The sequence below is a fragment of the Aphis gossypii genome, chromosome 1, assembly GCF_020184175.1.
Source record: "Aphis gossypii isolate Hap1 chromosome 1, ASM2018417v2, whole genome shotgun sequence".
Classification (NCBI taxonomy): domain Eukaryota; kingdom Metazoa; phylum Arthropoda; class Insecta; order Hemiptera; family Aphididae; genus Aphis; species Aphis gossypii.
The window spans coordinates 71,627,821-71,651,051 of NC_065530.1; the positions used below are offsets into that span (position 1 = coordinate 71,627,821).

Below are 23,231 nucleotides of genomic sequence, written 5' to 3' on the forward strand. Positions count from 1 at the left end.
CTACAAAATATGCAATTTGACAATAAACAACATGTAGATATTCATATTCCATAATGAAAATGAAATACTGAATTTGTTTTGCTTTTGTGTAATAGGCATGGATTATGCCGATTATGGATAGCACCTCGATTGCGTTGTGCGAATTTACTCGCAAATTAACTATAAATGTCTCGTGCGAGTGAGCATTTATGATATATGAATACTAATCCGAAAATCCGATTACACTATTTACTTAAAGTATTAAATCGCTCAGACACGAGCATAAAGCGTAAATTAAAGAGGAATTTTTACTCTGTACTCGTTATCCAGTTTATCGTTACTACAAAATTAGCTCAATTTGGAGTGAAATTGCTTAGTTACTAAGCTTAACCTATTATTGCTTAGTTACATTCGACAAGGCAGAAAAATCTCTTAGTTTGTTAGTTGATACCTCAACTCTAATAATACCCATCTTGAACCGTGTTAGCTAGTAATAGTCACGAGTCGTGCCGACTGTTTGCTGACAGAATTTAATAAATGTAATCGTACCTACTTCATGCTTACAAATTAGTACTTTCTATTCATTGGCGGTGATCGGAGGGGTGCTTATTTCCTACAATTAATTTGTTTAAAACTCCCAAAACTAAAAAAAAAAATTATGATGTACCTAGTATAATAATTTAGTGGTCAAAAAATGTATTACAAATGATAGATTTATTTGTATTATAACAAAGGACACTGTAGATAATAAAAAAAAGTATTTTAAAACAATATGATTGATGATCTTTAATTTAAAAATTCTAAAATTCAAAACTTAAATGCTAATTACTAAATAGTATACAATACATAATATAAATATAGTCAAATCTTATATTACAGAAAAATACGACATTACACGTTTTATGCTCAGTGAATAATTCTATATTTCTCTAATAAATTTCTTAAGACGGATATTTGAATATTTCCGTAAGTATCATTTCATGGTAAAAAACTAAATAACATAAGTGTACAACTACTTCCAATTTTCATATTTGTCAGTTATAATTAGGTATTGTCACGGTCTTGTGAGACCGTGGGTATTGTTTATTATTTATGATAACGGTTTAAGTACCAACTACCAAGTGATGAAGAAAACAATAAATATTAAATATTATTGCCGATCGTCATATTTTCATCTGTATATCATCCATATTATTCTACAAATCTACCTATTTACTATTAAAGTATTATTCTGTGGTATACACGATTTTCTTCAAGGTGGATATAAATATGTATATCAATTATCCACCTTGATTTACTCTAAGCTCAAGGGTCTAAGGGTTTATCACTTTACCTCAAATAGTTAAATTAATAAATTATTATTCCGAATTTCAAATTTTATTCTTATCTATTTACATAAATATACTTAAATCGTGGTCTATTTAAATAGTATATTTATCTGTGATATGGTACTCTAGTGTCTATTTAGTCTAAATGGACCATAACCAAATAAGCAATAAAGTCAAAATATGTTAATATATTATCTAATTCTAGCCTCTAGGTAGTAATCATTTTCGTCCAAGATGGTAATAGTGATACCTATAAATGATTAACTACATTAGTAAATAAATATATTTGGTACGTCCTATTATTGTCTGAAATAATTCTCAAGTATGTTTATGTGTTTATAAAAACTATATAATTTTACTAGCATAGAAGCATAGCACGGTGTCACAGTATTTACTCAATTTTTATCTTTTCATGACGCATTTGAAACATATAAATAACAATTTTTCAAAATAAGTTTATTTTTCATTACATAGTTTGAATACAATAATATTTTTGTTTACTGATCCAAGTTTAACCCTTTTGACCTTATTTTGTTTTAAAATGTATAAATCGTGTGCGCCTATATAAGTATAACCTAACCTATCCATTTTAGTTAAGAGTGAAGAACTTTTACAGATGCAATTATTGTTAACTCTTTTTATTTGTAACATAAATAATAAACACTCATTACAATAGTTAATATGACAATTAATAAGTTTGATTACATATACAGAAAATTGTTGCTTACTAAATACTTTGTGAATGGTTGGGGTGATCCTGAAAAACTTAAAAGGTGAGTAAACTTGAATAATATCCTTATAAAAATTGAATTGTTGATGATTTTACCAAAATAAATAATCTTATTGTTTTAACTTATAAGTAAGAATCAAATACTATAATTAGTTCATTTTTATAGGTTATTTTATGGCTCTTTTTTCTTATTACCAATATTAGTATATTATATTATAATAAATTTGTTAATAAGCTGTTAACCAGCTCACTAATTAATCTCTTATAAAAGACAATACCTACCTATTATATTTTTTTTTTTTTTTTTTATTTACTTATAGGTAATCCCTCCGTGAGCTAAGCTTTAAGAGATAAATTAATTTTAATGCATTTTGTATTAAATATTGGAATATAATGTATAATACCTTCTATTTTTTAAATAATAAAAATATAGAAAATTTATTGTAATTTCTAACAAATTATTTTATTTTATGAAAATAAATTATTTTTCAAAACAAAATATTTACTTTTCAAGATATGTTGATTAAATAAGTTACATTTAATGAAAAATATAATTTTAATAGTACATAATAATATAACACAATTTTTTTATAAAATTATATTTAATACTCTTATGGTTAAGTCCCATCACTGATAATTTTTATTTTAATAATTTATTAACTTATAATTAAGTAATGGTGTATTTGTGTTATATATATTTAATATTTTGCATTATTGTTATAGTTTGTTTCAGTTCCGCAATCATATTATAGATCGAGACTCTTGTTTCAAACTTGTATCATCTGATTATCCTGTAAAAATTGTTAAAGTAAATAATTAAACATAATTAACTAATTCTAAAATACATATTGAAGTAAAATAATAATTATGCATTTTAGAAAAAGGAAGATTCCGATTCCATAACATTAGAAGGAGTATTTCAATCACCTTTTTCGTATTATCTTCCAGATATAGTGCCAAAAGAGAGTCACCTTGCTCATTTTCAAGTGTTATTACCGAAAAAATGGCCATCCAAAAATGTAAAACCTATGTGTGTGCATATGGCTGGTACAGGAGATCAAGTAATTTCTTTACTTTTAAATATTAAAAAAAGCAAGTTACTTAATAAATAATAACATACAATACCTATTAATAACTTAATTTAATTCAATATTTATTTAAATATTTTATTTGTGGTGATTTTAGTATTATTGGAGAAGACGAGCTATGTTAGCAAAGCCACTTTTAAAAGAAGCAGCAATTGGATCAATCATATTAGAAAACCCCTTCTATGGAAAAAGAAAACCAAATAATCAAGTGTTAGTATACTATTTTATACATAATACCAGTGTTTACCATTTTCAAGCTTAATAGAACCAGTATAAAGTGATAGATTTTTAGATAAAAATTTATTTTATTTTTTACCAGATTATTGTTCTTTTTTTGTGCATAATTTTCACTAAAATAGTCGTATAATTAAAATTAAAATTTAGAATTATTTATTTCTTATTCTTATTATTGCTTAATTATGATGTAAAATTCAAAAATTGGCTTAACACTATTTTAACAAAATTAAAATTAAATTAATCTTTTTTCTCAAAAAATCTTATAATATTATAGTATTTTTACTACAAAATGTTATTTGTATGTCCAACTTTATACATATATTATTTATTACTACATTATTTAGATAGGTATAACTTTAATTTATACTTTGAGGACCTAATAAATGTTATCAAGAATATCACTAATAAACAATTTGTAAATTTAATTACAAGTCTCAACTATAAAATAATTTTAATACACATTGTGACAAATACATTAACCTGACAAATGAATACAATATTTTATTTCTGCTTTATTCAATTCATCTATAAACCATTACAGTAATCATTCAAAATTATTTATAATTAAAGCATATAACATTATGTTTATAATCCAAATGATCATTTTAAATTATAAATAATACTTTATTCTATTTATTTTTAAACTTTAATTTTGCATACTTATCACTAATAGTATAATAATATCACACTGTATTTGGAGACATTTTCATTTTAAATTATCTTTAAAATATAGCAAGCTAACTATTTTGATAATATAAAAAATATACTATACTAATACATTAATATTATGTCCTATATATTAGGAATTGGTTATTGTTTTGGTAGTGATTCTTTATGAGTTGTGTGAAAATAATAATTGCATGATAATTATCATTTATTTAGTTTCTTTACTTGAAGCATGATCCAATCATACATATTCACATTTGTATTTGTTTACAGTAGGTCTATTTTATGCAATGTCTCCGATATTTTTGTTATGGGAGGTTGCTTAATATTGGAATCCCTTGTATTATTTCATTGGTGTGAACGTGAAGGATTTGGACCAATTGGTGTCACTGGTTTATCGATGGGAGGCCATGTAAGTTTTTTTAATTTTAAGAATTAATAAGCATTTATTATTAAATAATTGCAATAATAATTTTATTGTTATACTCAATTTTATTAACCTAAACCAAACTACGAAACCCGATATAAATTATAATTTTAAATATACAATTATTGTTGTATTTTTTGTGTAACAGATTTAAAATGTAGTTTAAGGTCAAGAATTATTAATTTTGTATTTATAATTTATAGTTTGTAGTATTTAATTTTCTTAGTTGTATATCTTTAGTTGATTCTAATATTTTTTAGATGGCATCATTAGCTGCTGCAAGTTGGCCAAAGCCAATTGTTCTTGTTCCTTGTTTATCTGGTACAACAGCTTCTGGAGTATTTACAGAGGTTATTATTATCATTATTTTGTATATACCTATATAATGTATAAAATATCTTTCTATTCTCATACCTTAATAAAATTTAACTGTTAATATTTTCAAAATAAATTTAAAATGTTTATATCCATGATACTAAAAAATTTAAGATAACAAATGTATGAAAATGATTTTATTTAATTTTCATTAAATATTAAATACTTATGCAAAAAAAATCCATTGAATTATGCAAATGCTAGATTCTAGATAAGCGATAGAGAATATACAAAAACATAATTAGTTATAATTAATTTTAATAACCTATTAAATAAATCCAAAATATAACTACTTTTAGATTCTGAACGAAGTGATGAATGTATTGATTTTACAATGATGTGTGTTTTTTTTTTTTTTTTTTTTTTTTTTTTTTTTTTTTTTTTGTGTCTGTGTACAGCATAACTAGTCGAAATAATGCTCCAATTTCAAACAATGGGGGTGGTTTCCGATGTAAAAGTGAATATCCTTGGTGCATTATAGAGGTAAAAAGTTAACATTTTCCAACAGTTTTCAAAAAAATCGAGAAAAACAAAAAAAAAAATGACGGAAAAAACGGCAATTTTTACGCAAAACCAGTTTTCGACCAAATTGATTTTTTTTTATGGTTGTAATTCAAAAACTAATCACTGAAAACACTTGAAATTTTCACCAAATGTTAATGTCAGTGGTATCCGTATATAGTTAAATTTTCAAAAAATTTTGACTTTTTTGAGTTATTTATAGACCACTGAAATTTTCGATTTTTTTGAGAAATTTTTTTTAAAGTGTCGATAAAAAATTTTTGGATGACCAAAAAGTTTTGAAAATTTAATACGAGGTTCCTTATGAGTTGTTTTTAATGTAGCAAAAAAAATTAAAAATCGTTAGTCATAATTTTTTTTTATAAGCGTTTATATTTCAAATTTTTACGAAATCTGTCGAAAACGCGAAAATTTGCAAGTATTTTTGAAGTTGAAAAATCATAAAATTTTTTCCTTTTATAACTAAGATTTGAAAATTTGGTACAAGGTTCTCCATACATTTTTCTTCAAATATCTGTAAAAAAAACTCTACCGGATTCAGACAAAAAAATTTTTATGAGTGTTTGAAATTTAAATTTTTACAAAAACCGCGTTAAATAACAGTTTAGCCTCAAACGATTTTTGATATTTGTTATTATTCAAAAAGTATAAGTCGTAGATACTTGAAAATTTTACCAGTTATTAAGATTCGCGTTTTCTTTACGTGATTTAAATTTCAAAATATTTTGACTTTTTTTGAGCTATTTATAGACAACTGAAATTTTCAATTTTTCTGAAAAAATATTTTTGAAGTGTCGATAAAATTTTTTTGGCCCTATCAAAATACTTGAAAATTTAATACAAAGTTCCTCATATGTTATTCTTATAGTGATTAAAAAATTATAAGAATACATAGGCACAATTTTTTTTTATTAGCATTTGAAGTTCAAATTTTGACGAAAATTCGTCAAAATTATGAATATTTGCGAAATATTTGAAGTTGAAAAATCATAAAATTTTTTTTGTTTATAACTAAGGATTAAAAATACAACACTAAGTTTTCCATAAGTTTACCTTCAAGTATCTATAGAGAAAACTCGAAGCATCATTATAGGAAAAATTTTAAGTGCGTTTGAATTTTAAATTTTAACGAAATAGCGTAACGATAACGATTTATCCTCAAACGATTTTAAATATTTGTTATTATTCAAAAAGTATAAGTCGTAGATACTTGAAAATTTTACCAGTTATTAAGATTCGCGTTTTCTTTACGTGATTTAATTTTCAAAATATTTTTTAGTATAAGCTGGTTTTTTTAAACCACCTTTTTCACCAATCACTAGAAATTATATCCTAGGCTAACAAATCATCTTCGTTCAGAATCGTTTTTCGTATACAATGATAACTATCATTGGATTCAAATTTAACACTCCTATAATATATAATAATGATCCATACGGCACCTAATGTACAGCAGAGCGGTACTCACTTGCCCACTTTTTTAGATTCTGAACGAAGTGATGAATGTATTGATTTTACAATGATGTGTGTTTTTTTTTTTTTTTTTTTTTTTTTTTTGTGTCTGTCACCACGTTTTGGAGCAGTAAAAGTGCTCCGATTTTAAAAAGTGGACCCTGTTTCGGATAGGAAAGTGAATGTAGTTTGTACTTTGGGGGGTCAAAAGTAAAAATTTCCAATAGTTTTCAAAAGCGCCGGGAAAAAAACCAAAAAAAAATGACGGAAAAACGGCAATTTTTACGCAAAACCAGTTTTCGACCAAATCGATTTTTTTTTATGGTTGTAATTCAAAAACTAATCACTGAAAATACTTGAAATTTTCACCGAATGTTAATGTCAGTGGTATCCGTATATAGTTAAATTTTCAAAAAATTTTGACTTTTTTTGAGTTATTTATAGACCACTGAAATTTTCGATTTTTTTGAGAATTTTTTTTAAAGTGTCGATAAAAAATTTTTGGATGACCAAAAAGTTTTGAAAATTTAATACAAGGTTCCTTATGAGTTGTTTTTAATGTAGCTAAAAAAAATTAAAAATCGTTAGTCACAATTTTTTTTTATAAGCGTTTTTAGTTCAAATTTTTACGAAATCTGTCGAAAACGCGAAAATTTGCAAGTAATTTTGAAGTTGAAAAATCATGAAATTTTTTTCTTTTATAACTAAGTTTTGAAAATTTGGTACAAGGTTCTCCATACATTTTTCTTCAAATATCTGTAAAAAAAACTCTACCGGATTCAGACAAAAAATTTTTATGAGTGTTTGAAATTTAAATTTTTACAAAAACCGCGTTAATAACAGTTTAGCCTCAAACGATTTTTGATATTTGTTATTATTCAAAAAGTATAAGTCGTAGATACTTGAAAATTTTACCAGTTATTAAGATTCGCGTTTTCTTTACGTGATTTAAATTTCAAAATATTTTGACTTTTTTTGAGCTATTTATAGACAACTGAAATTTTCAATTTTTCTGAAAAAATATTTTTGAAGTGTCGATAAAATTTTTTTGGCCCTATCAAAATACTTGAAAATTTAATACAAAGTTCCTCATATGTTATTCTTATAGTGATTAAAAAATTATAAGAATACATAGGCACAATTTTTTTTTATTAGCATTTGAAGTTCAAATTTTGACGAAAATTCGTCAAAATTATGAATATTTGCGAAATATTTGAAGTTGAAAAATCATAAAATTTTTTTTGTTTATAACTAAGGATTAAAAATACAACACTAAGTTTTCCATAAGTTTACCTTCAAGTATCTATAGAGAAAACTCGAAGCATCATTATAGGAAAAATTTTAAGTGCGTTTGAATTTTAAATTTTAACGAAATAGCGTAACGATAACGATTTATCCTCAAACGATTTTAAATATTTGTTATTATTCAAAAAGTATAAGTCGTAGATACTTGAAAATTTTACCAGTTATTAAGATTCGCGTTTTCTTTACGTGATTTAATTTTCAAAATATTTTTTAGTATAAGCTGCTGGTTTTTTTAAACCACCTTTTTCACCAATCACTAGAAATTATATCCTAGGCTAACAAATCATCTTCGTTCAGAATCGTTTTTCGTATACAATGATAACTATCATTGGATTCAAATTTAACACTCCTATAATATATAATAATGATCCATACGGCACCTAATGTACAGCAGAGCGGTACTCACTTGCCCACTTTTTATTTATAGATGTATAGAATTTATTTTATAATATTCCATAAATTATTTACATTAGTCATATTATGTAATTATTTATTTTATTTTATTTTATATATTTTAATATAGGGTGCTATAAGCTGTGCTATTGATTGGGATTTACTTGAAAAACAATATAAGTCAAATTCTGTGTATAAAAATGAAGTTGGAAACATTGATAATAAAGTCAACAAGCTAAAAGTAATTATTTATATTTATTTATTTTTTAAATTATTTAAAAGTAGATAATTATTTTCATTTTTCACATATTTAACAATTAAGTAGGTAGTAATTTTAAATCTTTGTATAAGAGTGTTTTTATACTTATTATAACAAATTGTATAACTAAAACTCTGAAATAGAATATAAAGTTAATTATTAATTCAAATTTTGAAATAACCCCACCTTTTCATGAGCAACTCTAAAATTGTAAATGATTCTTTAAATACTTATGCAATCTATACTTTATAGTAAATCATTTTCAAAACAACATAATCAATCATATCATTTAATTTAAATTCTTTATAATAATAATAATAATGTTTGTATACCTTTAAATATTTTTTATATGTTTTTAACTAAAAATGTATCTGCTAGATTTTAAATCTCTTAATTAATATTAACCTAATCCCCTGGTCTACACTTGATTTAGACCAACTTCAGGCTTCACTATCTATAAATATTTTTATTTTATTAGTATTTAGTTATAATTATATTTATCAAAAATGATTTTAAAGCAAATACTCTTACAATGTTATAATTTAATTTATAAATATTAAACTATTTAAAATATTTTCTTTAATTTCTTATTGTATACTTAACTCAGAACTCAGTTATTATAACTTAATATTTATCATTATATGTATAAAAAGAAAAAATAGAAAATTTCAGATCTTAATTGTTTTTTATTATAGGGAAGTAATGATATTGATAATATAATGTATTTTTCTTATTGAATTATCTATATAGCATATTATGATCTACTATAAAAAATAGTGATCATTAATGAAATATAATTGAAATTATGTATATAAACAAAATAACAAACAATACACTTTTAGCATATTAATTAAAAATTGAATAGATACCTAAACCTATAATTATATTTACTGAACTCGATCATATGTCAAAATCATGTGAATAAAATCTCCGGTAATAATTTAAAAGTGAAAATATTTTTAGTGATCACCAACTTCCAAAAAACACTCAAGTTAGATTACTGACTATAAAAATGCTATAATTAATAATTATTATTTGCTTAATGTTACAGGTAAAATTTAATGCGGGTAAACAATTTATTAAAGATATGAATATTGATTCACATTTTAACGTCCAGTCAAATTTAATGTTTGAAGATTTAAAAAATGATAATAGTTCATTAAATATATGTCAACCTCAACAGTTAAATAAATTAAAATTAACCAATGCATTTGATAATTTGAATGATCCATCAATTGAAGAAAATAATGAACTTCAAATTCAAAAAGATTTAAAACAAACAAAACACATGATGAGATTTTTCAATAAACATTCAAAAAGTGAAGGTAATTTAGGCATAACAAAATATTTATTTTTTTCCTATTTAACAGCAGAGGAGGCTCTGTTTGAACAATACTACTCCTTTGCTGTAATAATTTATTGATGTGTACAAATTTCGCCAAATGTTATGAGTATATTAATCATAATTATTCATTGTACTATTTATGTTTTTAGATTTAAATTTAGAAGCCTTGAGTTTTATGAAAGGTATTATGGATGAATGTACTCATTTGAAAAATTTCAATTCCCCTGTTGATATGGATATAGTAATAGCAGTTTGTGCAAAACGTGATGGTTATGTACCTCAACATGGCATGGATAAATTAGAAGATATTTGGCCTGGTGCAGAAGTTAGATATGTTGATACAGGACATGTAGCTGCTTTTATACTTCACCGAAATACATTCAAGTAAAAAATTTAATATAAAATTCAAGTATAAAAATTATTTTATTAATTTGATAGATATTTTCAAATTGAAAAAAAAATTTTGAGCCATTTGATAAATTAAAAATCTATTACGTCAATATTATCATTTTATTATAACTATAAAATACTTGATTATTATTATTTTATAATTCAATTTAAATTATTTTACTTATAAACAAAATGTATTCATATAATACACCAGTAATAAATAATAATATGAAGTTTAAACATTTCAAATATTTTTTGGGCTTTTATATTAAAAATGCTTTTGTCTACAGAGTATAATTATTAAATAAGCAAATATTTATATATTACATATGAAAATATTATTAACTCAGAAATTTATCAATTTCATATTTCACGAGCACAGTGAATAATTTCAAATTTTCTGTATTATGTAATTTTTCCTCCAATCCAAATTGTACTTAAAATATACTTTTTGTGGTTTTGCTAATTTCAAAAGTGTATTTAATTATGGAAGTTATATTATAATTTTTTTATTTTTTTATTTTTTTTTTGTTTATAGAACTGCAATAATTGATGCATTTGAACGAGCTCAAAAAAAATATTATGATAAACCTTTATAATGTGTGATAACTTGGAACTTTAATAGTATAACTCAGATCTGGACATCTTTGGCTTAGCTATTATGGCATGTATTCATTTCTATTGTATTTATATCAGTTGTCAGTTTTTATCTCATTTTCATCAATTACATGCAAGGTTTATAAATCTTGAGCTACATGTATGTATACCATATCTAAAAACTAAAACCTTACCAAAAAAAAAAAAAAAATACATTGGCATACAAAAATATACAAAAATAAACTTTCTTAAAATTGTATAAATTATTATTTATAAATTTATAGTCACATACCCATATTACATATATTATGATATGTGGACTATAGATAAACTTTTTTATACAAAAATAAACTTTTTAATTATTTCTTGAAATGGCCTTACACTGAAATGTCTTACACCGAGTATAACTGATTACTATATTCCGACCCTTGAGAAATCTGTACCGCTATTCGACCAAAACGTGGCCGATTTCGCTTATCTTCCATTCAACCATCTTCCGACAGCGGTACATAGTGGGGGAAATAGTTCCCCGCACCATCTACTGTATGTGCGTGACGGTACTGATCTACTGTGGGCCAGAGTATAAAGTGATTAATTGAATGTGAAACACTAATTGTGTTATTTATGTTACCAATATTTTATACTAAATTGAACAAATTACTCTGTATAACATTATTTTTATGAATATGTATAGTATTTTTGTATAGTAATATTACATTTGCCTAAACAATATGTGATCCTTATTATTTTATATTCAGAGGAGGAACACATAAGTTATATTTTGTAACGATGTTTTTTTTTCTAATAAATAAAAATACTATTAACCTTTTGTATAATAATAAATATGTTAGTTATTAATACTCAGATTTGATGGTATTATTGGTATTTAAATAAGTAAAAGTATTCTTAGTTATGAAAAAAAGTTCATGCATTTGCATGTTTTTTACTAAACAATCCAAAAATTGCTCGATACAAATTTGAGTTATAATTTAACAAGTTATAATACAAAGTTTTATTTTTTATACTTTTAACCTCCCAAAGTTCTAACTAGATCCAATTTGCTACCAGAACCAACCCATAGTTAAAAATCTAAACATTTATACTACCCCAAAGTGCTATGATAAACGTGTGTACAAGAAATACCTCTCAGAATCTAAAAACTTGTATATTTTATACAGTTGTATTAATAAATTATAAATTAAACATATATTTTTGAATTTATAATATGTTGTTGCTTTTTTTTGATAAAATAAACTATATAATTTGTCATCCAAGAAATCATCTCAATCAAAGGCATCTGTAGGAATTAGTCAATAGGGAGGGAATATATTTTAACTTTTTAACTTTTTTTTTCGTTATCTGATAAGTATTAAACTGTTAAAGTATTATATCTTTAAACTATTAATCTATGCAATCTATGAATATTAATTATTTTTTACTAAAAAGTAAGTTTTATTTGTATACTTTAAACCCTCTAAAATATCAAATAGATTTAATTTGTCATTATAAAATTGAAAAAAAATTTTACATCCCCAAAAGTTGACAAGAGACAGAACAAGAACACGTCCTTGTTAAATCAATACATTCATGATATTTTATCGTTCTGCTTAGAATCTTAAAAAACTTATCCGAGTTCTTTAAAAAGATTAAAATGCCACTAGACTTGATTGAGTTGTCCATAATTTAACAGTTTACCATGAAAGTTTTGTTATTGAAATGTGTTAACAATAAAAATAGAAAACGAATTATGGTACCTTTATAGTAATAAACTAGTTTTAAATAGACTAAAATACTAGAATAATACAATTTCTCATTTAGCAATTACCATAAGAAAAAAAAGCTTCAAGTTCATTCTTGATACATACTTTTTAACTTTCGGAAGTTATATACATATACAGGGGCAGACTGGGCCACTGTGCTACTGTAAATTGCACAGTGGGCCGGTGTTATATTAATATATTATATTCATTGGGAGTTGGGACAGTACAAAATAACTCAACATATATAGCAGTAGTTCCCAACCTCTTCTATTCTACGCCGGCTTTGTAGATTTTCAAAAATCTCGCTCCCCTCCTATAAATTGAAAAAAATTGATCACCTATTTTAGTGTACTTTACAAATAAACTATAAAATATTCGGAATGACAACTTCTTTATAAATGATAACAATTATGAAATATATATAATAGTAAATAATAAAATGTAACAATCAATTAAGGTGAAATATCATAGTAATAAATTAGTATAAAATATTAATAATAGTAATAATTAAATAAAAACTGTATTTTGTAATAACTGCTTGCGCCTCCCCAGCAATGTATACACACCCCCCAGTTTGGGAATCAGTGGTATATAGTATTTATATTGTCTTCTTTAAATCAAGACCAACTTGAAGCATTCGTGTTAATGCCTATAGAGAAAGATATATTAGAAGCTATTGATTTGAGATTTCAAAGAAATACTGAGTATAGTAAAAAAGTCTTCATCATTGATGAACCAGATGTTATCGGCTTAAAGACCAAAGTGAATTATAATATTATTCATTTTAAATTTAATATTTATGTTATAATTAATAATTATTAAATTATATGTTAATGTTATGTGTTAATAAATAGGTAATTACTTTTTTAATTTGTTTTCTAATTATTATAGATAGGTACTACAGACGGTTATAGGCGTAGGCGACGTAGGCCCAAGCTTACGACAACAAAATTTATATTTATATATAAAGGCGGCTTATAAGAACAAATTATAAAACAAGAGGCAGCAATTTTGATCTTTGCCTACCTATAAAAATTTGCTAGCACCGGCCCTGGCTACAGATATACATACTATTTAATATACGAACTGTAAAGTTAAATATAATTTGTTAGTTCGTTTGCAAGTATTTTTTTTTTATTTAAAAAAAAAAATTAAAATAATTTATAAAAAAATGTTTTATTGTTTCAATTCATATTATTGAACAATGATCTAAAACCTATTTTTATAAATTATTTTTGAGAACATCAGGAAAAATTAAAATTAAACTTAAATCACAGTATTCAAAAGTATAAACATATTTGATTTAATCGATATATTTGAAAACTAAAAATTATGAAGAGGTAAAATGTTTTTGTACGCTAGGTGTTGATTATGGTTTACGCTAGGGTCCAATTTTTTTTTTCAGAATAGCAGGCTGATTGGTCCCAGCCCGCCCTTGTACTACAGATATACCTATATGTTACACATGATTCTTATTTTGTTAATTATGTTGATGTCCCAATTTACATAGGTAATAAATTACCTAATTTATTATTCAATGTTTATCTGTACATGCTATTTTTCGTCGACACAACAACAACGATTTTTATAAATAAGAAATATTAATAGGTATCGTATCTGTATTCTGTAATCAAGTTTAGAAAATGTATACCTACCTATTTTAATTTTGATTTATTACATAATATATTATGTTTCTATAAATATTTATGTGAATCAAAAAGAACAAAAAATGTCATTTTAATGTTTTTGTGCTGTTCTTTAAAAAGAAAGTCCGTTCCTTACTTCTTTCCGAACACTACAGTGAGTAGGTACCTAAATAATATCTAAAAAATGTAGTATAATAGTATTATTATTATTTTTTTTTTTTATTAAATTAATATTTACAATCTGTATACATTATTATACAATAAGCAAATTATGAAGGTTTAAAAGAAAACAAAAGACACGTAGACTTGAAAGGTAATAGTATTATTTATAGATTAATCTAAAATCTAAATATTTTGAAATTTCCATTGTATATAGTTCTTAATATGGATAGGTACGTAAGTGCATTATCAAATAGGTACAATAATACTTACTAATTACTACCTACTAAGTATTTAAAATTTTTATTTTTATTTTCGAAATGGTAAATGTTAATGTGAAGTATTAAATAAATTAGTTACCTACAGTAGGTAATAAGCAGATATTATTATGTAGCCATGTGGGACGTGGGTACATGGCCGATAAGTTCATATAATTGTATTTGTAGAGCTATATAAGTCGATTTGTTAAATGTATTGTTTGCGTTCTATGGTATGGATATATTAATACCATGGTCGACGATTTATATTTATATTATAATCCGTGATTAATAAATTAATTTATTTAAAAAGTTATCGGTTCATTCCTGTCATGTTGCATTCCTGTATTTTCGTCCAACGCCATCTTAATATTTTTCTCCTCTTGTCTTTGTCTTTGTTCCTAAGTGTGTAGGTCTTAAAATAAATTTTTCGTCTTTCAACTTTTTAATTTTAATTCTTACAAGAAGTCTCGAGTTATAATTTAGTTCTTACAAAGTTAGTTACAACTCATCATTCGATAGTACTTAGGTGTTCTTTTCTTGCTTTATGTGATTTGGTATTTCAAAAAAATAAATTGAGCGAAGAGTTATGTTATTAAATGTTGAATGTTCTAAGGCTGTAGGTAAGTAATATATAAATATCGCCATATCGGATATCTACTTACATTATTATAGTTTTGAATGTTTTTATAATAAAAAATAATGTAGTAAGGTGTATGTTTTTTCTTTATTGTATTGCTATTTTTTATAATTAAAATATGTTTTAGAAATATTTAATTGATCTTAAGTAGGTGAAAAAAATGGTGAATTGATGCTTCTTGGTAGTATGTTCAATAATATTGGTTTAGTATTTCACTGAGAGCCTTTTTTTTTTTTTATGGATAGTCATTTATTGAGCATAACCATATTATAACTGAAATTATTTCAAAATGAATGACCAAGAGAAAAATGCTAATTTAATGGATGTTTGCAATGAATTTGATAAAACTTGTAGTTCGCCCAATAACACAACTTTCCATAGTTTTAATGTAAGTATGCAATTATATTGAAATAGTTTTAACTACCTATCCGAGATACTTATTTTAATATTTAGAATTAATTTTTCTCATCAAATTAAAATCAAATACCTATCATGTTTAAATAAATTATATTTATCACGGGTTAGTTTAAAAGGGGTATAATATTATTTATAATTTATATTTCTCTAGAACATAGACACTAGTCAATCAGTCTTGGAAAGCGACTTGAATCAAAATCTCAGTGATCCTGTGAAATACTTTGATTTGCAACGCATGATCATCGATCAAAAGAATGCAACAATGGCATTAAAAATGTCCGAGTATGAAAAAGCATTAGGTGAAAGAGATTATACCATTCAATCCTTGCATACAAATATGATGAATTCTCAAAACAATAACTATATATTGAATAATCAATGCAAGAATATAATGGAAAAGTAATGACTTGTAATAAGATTTTTTTCTTGATTTTAGAACCATGTCCATATTCTTTTCTCATAATAAATTTAAGCCTCACTACTTGATTTTATATTAATATGCAATTTTTAATAAATTATGATTAAAATATTCAAACTTGTAACATAGTAAAATTTAAATTTCATATATTCTATATTGCCTTGGAAAATATCAATGTTATAATGTAATCTTTTTATAAAAAATTTTAATTTTTTTTTTATATTACCGTCTTATTCAATATAAATAATAATATTAATCTAAAATATCAATTTTAGGACAAAGTCAGTAAATGATACTTGTACCCGCCTTAATGAAAGTTTTGCAAATATTTGTGAACGTTTGAACAGACTTGGCGAAACAGTAGATAATGCAAGAACCAGACAAAAAGATGTTATGACACTGGTAGATCAAACTACTAGTACATTTCAAGAAAAAATTTTGAGTATTTCAGATACTATTGATGAGTCCTTAAAGCAAGGTACTGTAGGTATTTATAAATATAATTATAAATTTCTCATGTTCATATAAAAAAAAATATATTCATATATTTCAACTTAAGATTTTGATAGAAAAATAGTAAACATAATAAGGAGAAAAAAGCTCTAAATGTTAACAAGCTTTATTAAAAAGGTCAACATTTAATTTTCTTAATAATTTTTCCTAATTTAAAAAAAATGGTAAAATAGTAGATATTTTTTTAATTAAAACTGTAGCCGATCAATTAATTAAGTATTTTAAGTAGTAAATACATGCGTTGGAGTATGAGCTATTGTTTTTACCGTAACTTGAATATTTAATGAAATCCTTATAAACAATATTTTTATCATAAACATTTCAGTCACCACATTTTTTTAAAAATGTTATTCTTGTGCATTAAACCATATTGCCTACCATTTTTATTTTATTAAATGTGTACTTTTTTAGTTAGATATAACTTGAAAGATTTTTCTAAAACAGCAAAACAATTAAATATTGCTTCTTTTTAACCCTTAGACTACTATATTAAATTATGCCTGTGTATGGCTGTATATTACATTCAGTTCACTTTATTGAAAATACTTTTTTGATTGAATATTTCCATTCAATAAACCAGAGGTTGGTCTTTCTGGGAATATAGATCGATCATTATAAACATTAATTTTACCATTAACGGTCGATCTCATAATTTATAATTTGAAAATTTTACTTTTTCTCGTGTGCTATTAAAGTAATAAATTATTATTATTATGAAACAATAAAATTATGCTTTAGAGTGCTTAGACCCTGAACAAATCTCTTTCTAAAGACTTTCATTTTCCTAATTGTCGATTATCTGTAACTTAAAATTTCAAATGTAGCTCACTTATTGAAAAGATCGGTGACCTCGGCTATAAACTTTAAAACAGCATAATTTATTAAAAGAGTAACAGCTGTAATCAAAAGATTACATTTTTATTTAAATATAATAATTAACCATTAAACTATATTTTTCATCAGAATTTTTCAGTATAATTTCTATTTTTAGTAACTATGGAAAAGATAAGAACAAAAAAAGATTTGGAAATATTGGAAAATAAGTATTCACTAGATATAGTTGGTTTTAAAACAAATTTACAAGAATGTACTAATGAAATAGAATACTTAAAAAAAGAAGTTAGTATAATATGTTATTAATTTTAATATATTTTAAGTATTAAATCTCAATATTTTAAAGTAAAATCTCTAAATTGAATAGGCCATGGAAAATAAAAAAAAATAACAATTTTAATGTACAATGGCTAAAAAGAATATTAACTTACATATTTCAATTAAATAAGTTTTGATATAAATACAAAAAATGTTAATAATTTTTTTTAGAATCATTTTTTGTCTGAAAAATTGAATGATGCCAACTTAAAATTAAATGAAGAAAAAGAAACATTATTGAATCTTAGGTAAATTATTTTTATTATGAATAATAAATCAAGATATTTACTTGTTAAATTATTATTGTTTTTATTTTAGTCAAAATTTTGAAATACAACTTGGAGAGATGAAAGATCAAAATCTAGAACTTATTAATCAAAATAAATCCATAAATGAAAAGTATGATGAAATAAAATCTAAAAATCAAACTTTGTTGGATGAAATTGACACACTGAAAACTTCTCTGTAATTTTTAAACAATTGTATAATGTATATGTCATTAAAAATTTGTCTAACTATAATGTATAATTTATGTTTATTAGAATTGAAAACAGTAAACAGCTAGAAATACAATTAAGTATGATTAAAGATCAATCAGAATTGTGTCATAATCTAAAAATATTTGAAGAATTAAATGAAAAATTAAAAAAAGATAATTATACATTAAAAGAACAGAATGAATACCTTGAACAAATAAATACAAATTTGGTGGATGATATTAGTAATATTAAATTATCTCAACATGGAATTCAAGAAGAAACAGAAAATAAATTTAAAAATATGTGTGAAAATTATGATAATGTGAGTATTCTGAAAGTGTATTTCATTTAAAAATAATTGTTTTATTTAATGATAAAAATAAAATTGTAGATTAATCAATACAATTTATGTTATATTTTTATTCATACAAAAAGTTATTGAATCAATATTTATAGAAACTTTTTTAATTATTATTTTTATACATATAAATATATTTTCTAGTTACTGAAACTGCAAGATGAAAAATTAAAAGATGTAACTGAAAAGTTAGCATTACAAAAAGAAAAAGAGAATAAAAATCAAATTGAAGTAATTGAATTAAAACAAGAAATCGAAACATCTAATAAAACAATAACTAGCTTACAAGAAGAATTACAAGCTAATTATATGTTAATACCTGAATTACAAAATAAAATTGATGTAAGTAAATATTAAAACTAATTGTTTAAAATACCTTAACTACCAAAGAATGAGTTATTTTTATTATTATTTTATGAAATAATATGATAAAATTGGTATTTTCTTTTAGGATTTAAACAGTAATTTAGTTAATAGTTATCAAAATCTTAGAGACTCTACTAAAATACTAGTCACAGAAAAAAATGAATTGGAAAAAGAAAAAAATGAACTAGAAAATCAAAGCAAAGAATATTTTGGTCAAATTGAAAAACTAACTGCTAGTTATGTGAGTATGTTAATAATAAAATCTTCAGAACACAGGATAATTTTAACTCACTTCATGAAAGACATTTTTTAATTTGTATACATGATTTGAATATAAGAAAGCAGAATATTTTTATGGAGTATTTAAATGTATTAAAATTGAATATCTATTTAGCAAATACCTAGTTTATTAGTTATAAACTCATAACTATTTTGTTTTAGGAAAGTGAAAAAGGTAGTGGCCCAACATTTTGGTGATATACCTGTATTTCTACTTTACTCCACCTATTTAAGTTTATAAATATTAATTAATCAGCTATTTATTAAAAATATAATTTTTATACTTAAAATTATTTCAAAAAATATTCTGCTTTTGAATAAGAAAGTGGAAATATGTATTGTTTACAAATTGTAATTTATAATAATAATCAATAACTATAATACCTATTAATATATTAAAACTGTGTGTCTATGTAAAAGGGTATACTTTGTCACTCAGTAGTTTTGATCTATCAACTTGCATCCTAAACCCAAAAATGGCAAAATAAAAGGTAGGTATAATTTAAAAAAAATTTATTAGATGAATTATTATTATTTTTTTTTAATTGTTCTTATATTTTCAGTTAAAAATGCCTTATGATACATTATGCATTTGTTATTAAAGTAATAAATTATTTATGTGTTATTATGTTTTGAACAAAAAAAACATACATACAATTAAAAATAATTTAATAAATTTTTTTTTAAATTATACCTAGCTCTTATTTTGTCATTTTTGGGTTTAGAATGCAAGTTATTAGATCAAAATTACTCAAAAAAAAATTGATTAATTTTAAAATAATATTGAAAATCATTGCTGTTTTTTTAAAAAAAATGAGATTGTGTTGCACATGCAAAAAATGCACGAGTTAAAAATTGTAAATCATAGGAAATTATGATCCATTAGTCTAGCTTGATATCCTCCAAACAGAATAACTAATGAGTGATACAGTGTACCCCGTTTACACAGACACACAGTATGTACTCATAATTCATATATTCATAATTTAATTGCAAAATACTGAATGATATATTACTATATCAATTTTTTAAAATTAGTTCAATAGAATATTGATGGTTTTTAAATTTATATTTTGTTTAATTAATTTTTTTAATTTTTTTCAGTATATTTAAATATTTATACATTATAGTATTTAAAAAAATATTATTTTATAAATTTTAGATGAAATATAAATCAAAAGCCAAACAATTATATGTGGAAGTTATGCGACTTAGATATCAATGTTCTCGATCAGAACCAAAAAAAAAAATTCAACAATGTCCTGTATTAGATACTATTGAGGTTTGTTATCTCAAATATTTTTTACATCATTTTTTATTCATCTTTGACTGATTTTTTAGATACTAAGTGATGAAGATAATATTGATGATGTGAGTACATTTTTCACCCTTTTCTTTTAAATATATTTATGTTTCATTTTTAGTAGTACAATTGAGAATGTTAAATCTTTTATTTTTTAATATAGTTAAATTTTAATAATTGATATCAAACAATTTTTATTGGATTCGCTGGATATTGTTATAAATTAACAACCATGGATATTATTTCAAAAATAATTACTTGTTTTTTATTTATTCGGTAGCCTAACTTTTGCTACCTTTTGCTTAAATATTTTTATAATATTATGATTATTAACTTTTTTCAAAAAAATTTTTGTTACACATATTATTTATATATACATTAATTATAAATAAATTATTTTAACAATTTATATTATTAATATTTTTCTTTAACTAATAAGTATTATTTTGTAACTATGGCTAAACTAAAAACCAATAATTTGACCAACAAAATACAATAAGTTGAATTTTCAATAGCTAAATTAGCTGCCAATTTGGCAGTTACACAAAAATTGAAAAATTCATTCTCAATTGTTTGGCCTTAAGGTTTAACATTTTCAATTATTCAATAACCTAATATTTTAAGAATTTTTTTTTATTTAAAAAAAATTAATAGGACGTGAGTATAGTTGAATTTAATGATCCAAATGAATCAAACATGAATATTAGTTCTACTTCAAGCAAGCCTTTTCAGAAATCTAACTTGTCAAGTTTAAAAAGAAATTGTTCACCTTTAAGTTATACTGGTAGTTCTAAATTGAAGAAACATAAAACATCTGTTGACATTGCTGCCTCTCACGTAAGTTTGAAAAAATTTACAAATATTTTTCTTTATAAGAAATAAGCATCAGTTGTAATTGAATTTTGTTTTATACATTTTAAATGTAATTATTTATAGTTATAAGTCTGGTTCTTTGTATTATCATTTTATATTTTTCTGATTTTTGATGACTTAAATTTTATATGAAATTTGTAATCAATATTATAATATGTAATATTTCTGTATGTATTTTTTAATTTATTGTTATTATTTACAGTGTATTTTTAATGTATAAATTAGAAAAATAAAATGGGTTTTAAAAAAAAATTAAACAAAAACATAACTTAAAATTTTTTTTTATTTTGTAGGTATTAACAAATATTCCATCAAATGTCTTAAATCAAAAAAATAATGCAAGACAAATTGAGAAGTTATTAAATTCATCATTCAAAAGTATTAGTTTAAAACCCATAGACAATAATGCCAATAAAATAGAGGTGATTAAATTTTATTATACATTTTTATTTATTAGATTGATTGTTACAATGTGTTTATTTTTTTTTTATGTTAAATAATTTTCTTCAAAATATTTTTTTGTTATAAATAGAAAAAAATTGAATGCGACCAAGACGTAAATTGTGATATTGATTATAATTCAACTGCGACTTCTCAACAAATAAAAAGTGATATAGTTAATGAAAGTAATAATAATCAAATTAAATCAACATCAAAAACAGATTTGAATTCTACTACAAAAAAAAAATTTAAAATACCAACTGATATTAAGATATCTCAAGTAAGAACTTAATTGTGAAGAGGACGTCTTACATGCATATGTTGTTGTCTCCATCTTTGTCACTCTTACGACATAACTAATTTTTGTTCACTAATTTCAATAGTATGCTTTTAGGTAAGAACATTAACTTGTTTCTCTCTTGTTTTCTCAGTTTTTTATGATATTTTGATTTTTAAGTGAATTAAGTTTTTTAATTGTATTTTCAAATGTTTAATATTTTACATACTCATAAGTCATAATTCATTTAAGAATTAAAATATTGTCAAAAACCAACGAGAGAAACAGTAATGATAATGTCCTTACTTAAAATTTTGATAATATGTCAATTCACTTTAATAACATAACTTAAATTATATTATTGAAACTGGTGAATAAAAATCTACCTATATAAAAGTTTGAATGGAGACAACATGTACTGGTGCGACATCCTCTTAAATAAATAATTAATATTTATTTATTATGTGTGTTTTTAGAAAAAAATTAAATCGACCAATATACCAAAGATAGATTGGACTAAACCAAATTCACCTGTTATTATTACTGCTCCTTCTCCTAAACTTCAACCAAAATTTACTAAATAATTTAAAAATAAGTAAGCAATTTGAGTATCAAAAATAAAAACATGTATGAATTTTGTTGGTAATTTCTATTAATTTTTATCTTTGTGTGTTTAATTTTAATATCTACATTTAATACAATTGTTTCAAAAAAAAGGATTGTAATTATTATATTTTGTAACGTTATAATGTAATATTTAAAAAAACCTGTTTCCTAGATTAAGCTCTTGTATAATTATT

At 23.4% G+C, this 23,231-nt stretch overlaps 2 protein-coding genes across 4 annotated transcripts; both read left to right on the forward strand.

Annotated features, from left to right (window-relative positions):
- Positions 1–1,336: 1,336 nt before the first annotated feature.
- On the forward strand, positions 1,337–12,317 carry LOC114127182 (protein ABHD18). Its single transcript, XM_027991353.2, has 10 exons — positions 1,337–2,080; positions 2,761–2,845; positions 2,916–3,098; positions 3,223–3,335; positions 4,302–4,440; positions 4,716–4,805; positions 8,633–8,743; positions 9,813–10,086; positions 10,256–10,490; positions 11,035–12,317. The coding sequence occupies exons 1-10, from the start codon at positions 1,989–1,991 to the stop codon at positions 11,093–11,095; spliced, it is 1,383 nt and encodes a 460-aa protein (XP_027847154.1). The 5' UTR covers positions 1,337–1,988; the 3' UTR covers positions 11,096–12,317.
- Positions 12,318–14,761: 2,444 nt separating this feature from the next.
- Positions 14,762–23,231, forward strand: LOC114127197 (putative leucine-rich repeat-containing protein DDB_G0290503). Of its 3 annotated transcripts, none has more exons than XM_050197560.1 (16): positions 14,762–14,812; positions 15,801–15,943; positions 16,124–16,371; positions 16,666–16,877; positions 17,895–18,022; positions 18,227–18,303; positions 18,374–18,520; positions 18,598–18,856; positions 19,037–19,234; positions 19,344–19,499; positions 20,700–20,819; positions 20,879–20,908; positions 21,495–21,677; positions 22,007–22,135; positions 22,246–22,434; positions 22,908–23,231. In XM_050197560.1, the coding sequence occupies exons 2-16, from the start codon at positions 15,845–15,847 to the stop codon at positions 23,013–23,015; spliced, it is 2,283 nt and encodes a 760-aa protein (XP_050053517.1). In that variant the 5' UTR covers positions 14,762–14,812; positions 15,801–15,844; the 3' UTR covers positions 23,016–23,231. The 3 variants fall into 3 exon arrangements, with proteins under 3 accessions (XP_050053517.1, XP_050053516.1, XP_027847174.2); XM_050197559.1 differs by lacking the exon at positions 14,762–14,812 and adding an exon at positions 15,246–15,538; XM_027991373.2 differs by lacking the exon at positions 14,762–14,812 and adding an exon at positions 15,248–15,538 and having other exon boundaries at positions 16,666–16,868.